Source organism: Procambarus clarkii, chromosome 87, assembly GCF_040958095.1.
Source record: "Procambarus clarkii isolate CNS0578487 chromosome 87, FALCON_Pclarkii_2.0, whole genome shotgun sequence".
In the NCBI taxonomy this organism is placed as follows: Eukaryota; Metazoa; Arthropoda; class Malacostraca; order Decapoda; family Cambaridae; genus Procambarus; species Procambarus clarkii.
In genome coordinates this window covers 11,472,989-11,476,378 of record NC_091236.1, presented here as the reverse complement: position 1 = coordinate 11,476,378, position 3,390 = coordinate 11,472,989, and the positions used below count along the sequence as shown (strand labels likewise).

General features: G+C 48.4%; 1 protein-coding gene across 1 annotated transcript; it reads right to left on the bottom strand.

Annotated features, from left to right (window-relative positions):
• Window positions 1-2,611: 2,611 nt before the first annotated feature.
• LOC138358900 (uncharacterized) lies at window positions 2,612-3,085 on the bottom strand. The gene has a single exon (XM_069317256.1). The coding sequence runs from the start codon at window positions 3,083-3,085 to the stop codon at window positions 2,612-2,614; it is 474 nt and encodes a 157-aa protein (XP_069173357.1).
• Between the last annotated feature and the right edge of the window lie 305 nt (window positions 3,086-3,390).

Sequence of the window (3,390 nt, the reverse complement as noted above, 5' to 3'; positions counted from 1 at the left end):
TTCACCTAGCAGTAAATGGGTACCCGGGAGTTAGGTAACTGCTGTGGAGGATTGGTGGGGTGGGGGGGGGGGATATATAATCATATATGTGTCCTGAGGTTTCCACTGAAGTCCAATCAGGGGTTTTACGATTGGGCTTCGTGGAAACCAACCCTCCCTCCCCCCCCCCCTAAGGTACTCCAGCTGAGGTCCTATACCTCCCCCCTCTTCTCTTCAAATGACTCAGGAGTACCAAGTGTATAGAGGCTCGAATCCTCATAAAAAGGATTTCATTGCGCATTTCACACCGCTTCTGTCGACGAAGCGCTTGAAACGAATGGAACTAATCTCTTGGAACTGTAGTTAGCACATCACAATCGGGGCCCCGCGATGATTGGCTGGCGACACGGACGCGACAAATGACAATCTGCGGCCATTAATCTTCAAGCGATGATTTAGCCTCCAGCAAGTGACAGAATGGGACACATAAACAAATCCACAAGGGCCGTGACGAGGATGCTCTCGGACGCAGGTTCGAATCCTCGTCACGGCCCTTGTGGATTTGTTCATTTGATGCATCACGTTAGTGTGATCTCTGTGTGTGATGGGACACATAATTCATAAACATACACGATGGGGTATTTAGCGCTGGTTATGGAGCCAATTACAGCACATTAATCATCTAAGAGACCCCCCCCCCAAAAACGGGCTCACCATAGCCCGTGCTGATTGGGACTTTTTGCTTCGGGTAGCGAGTCTTAAAACAACATCCAAGGTCTGAGTTTTTTTTTTTTTTGCTTGGACGCGTGTAGGGAACCTGATGCCCTGATTTTAACATGATTTTATTATTTACACACACACATACACACACACATCTGGGACTCGCGGCTGAGTGGACAGCTCTTGGGGTTCGTAGTTGTAATGGCCTGGGCTCGATTCCCGGCGGACACAAATTGATAGAGTTTCTTTCACTTTGATGTGTCTGTTCACCTAGCAGTAAAGTGGTATATGGGAGTTAGACAGCTGCTACGGGCTGTTTCCTGGGGGATGCGCGCATGTGTGTGTGCGTGTGTGTGTGTGTGTGTGTGTGTGTGTGTGTGTGTGTGTGTGTGTGTTAGAGAGAAATATATGTAGGAGATATAATAGAGGACAAATAGATTGGTTAGAAAGGCGGGGTTCCAAAAGCTCAAATCTGCAGACACAAATATTAAACACACACACACACACACACACACACACACACACACACATACACACACACACACACACAGACGGAGCGGGAACAAAGCGCTGTGTTGTAACTGAGAGTCAACATGGCGTTGCCGTAAATAAGAACTCTTATTCACTCTTGGCTACCAAGACGTGTGTGTGTGTGTGTGTGTGTGTGTGTGTGTGTGTGTGTGTGTGTGTGTGTGTGTGTGTGTGTACTCACCTAGCTGTGCTTGCGGGGTTGAGCTCTGGCTCTTTGGTCCCGCCTCTCAACCGTCAATCAACTGGTGTACAGGTTCCTGAGCCTACTGGGCTCTATCATATCTACACTTGAAACTGTGTATGGAGTCAGCCTCCACTGTGTGTGGGTGTGTGCGTGTGCGCGTGCGTGTGTGTACGTGTTTTACACTTCTTACATCTCCCTGTGTGTACACACTTCCCCCTGTGTGTCTGAATCCGTACGCACACAGCCCGTCATACACACACATATGAGACCATTGATGTAAGCGGTTCAGTGTAAGTGTTAAGAGTGCATCAATGCAGAGACGTTCACGAATCAGTGTGTACTTGAAAAAGAATGTGTGTGCACATTGGACAGTGTGCACATGTGGTGCTGGTGTGTGCACGGCCCCCATGAGCTTCAGCTCATGGGTTCCAGTTTCTTCAGCTTTTTACATGGATAGGAATTCTCATGCTTTTGTGTACCTGGGACTGAGATGCGCATGACTGCATCCGAGGGTGTGTACACGCGCATGACGTTGTGTGTACATATCCTGGAGGTGTACACAAGGTGAGGTGTCAAGGAATTGTGTAAGGGGGAGGGGGAGGTACACACACACACACACACACACACACACACACACACACACACACACACACACACACACACACACACACACACACACACACACCAGGTGTCCAAGTTAGTGTACACAGAAGTTACAGGCTGTCATAGGGGTATACAGAGAGAGAGAGAGAGAGAGAGAGAGAGACAGACAGACAGACAGACAGACAGACAGACAGACAGACAGACAGACAGACAGACAGACAGACAGAGAGACAGACAGACAGAGCCAGATACACAGAAAGGATGATTCAACAATTCCCTTACTGGCCAGCATTCATCACCTGATGATGATGATGATAGCCCCTTCACCTAGGCCTCAGGTGCACACACCGCCTGACGACACACCTGAATACATCATACACCTTCCCCCAAGAGTATAAACCACACCTAATCGACTTGAGAATGGTCCAGGACGGACCGAAACGTCGTCGTCGTCCCTTCAACTTCTAGTGTGTGGTCTGGTCAACATACTTCAGCCACGTTATTGTGACTCATCGCCTGCACCTAATGTGCCCCCCATCTCAGCTACCCTTCACCCCCCCCCAATCATCTAGATCTCATTTGCATAATTGCAGATCAACTTTCGAGGGGATTTTGACTTGTGTCGACTACCGTTGAGTCTGCTTCTGCTGCTATGGCTCCTGTTGTCGAGTCTGCTTCTGCTGCTATGGCTCCTGTTGTTGAGTCTGCTTCTGCTGCTATGGCTCCTGTTGTTGAGTCTGCTTCTGCTGCTATGGATCCTGTTGTTGAGTCTGCTTCTGCTGCTATGGCTCCTGTTGTTGAGTCTGCTTCTGCTGCTATGGATCCAGTTGTTGAGTCTGCTTCTGCTGCTATGGATCCTGTTGTCGAGTCTGCTTCTGCTGCTATGGATCCTGTTGTCGAGTCTGCTTCTGCTGCTATGGCTGCTGTTGTTGAGTCTGCTGCTGTTGTTCCTAGTGCACTATCTGCTTCTGTTGGGTTTGGAACTATTGGTGGTGGGTGGTACAGTAGTTTGTGCTGCAACAAATTAGTGTCATCAGATATGTTGTTATATTGGTTCAAATTTATCATTTTGGTTATGTTGTCTTAAGAATATATCTATCCTGTGTGGCAGTGAATATGAGCAGCATCTTCACTGTCCTGTGTGGCAGTGAATATGAGCAGCATTCTTCACTGTCCTGTGTGGCAGTGAATATGAGCAGCATTCTTCACTGTCCTGTGTGGCAGTGAATATGAGCAGCATTCTTTACTGTCCTGTGTGGCAGTGAATATGAGCAGCATTCTCACTGTCCTGTGTGGCAGTGAATATGAGCAGCATTCTTCACTGTCCTGTGTGGCAGTGAATATGAGCAGCATCCTCACTGTCCTGTGTGGCA

What these genes read in the sequence shown, in the direction of transcription:
- LOC138358900 (XM_069317256.1), bottom strand. Translation starts at nt 3,085, where the DNA reads ATGATAAATTTGAACCAATATAACAACATATCTGATGACACTAATTTG.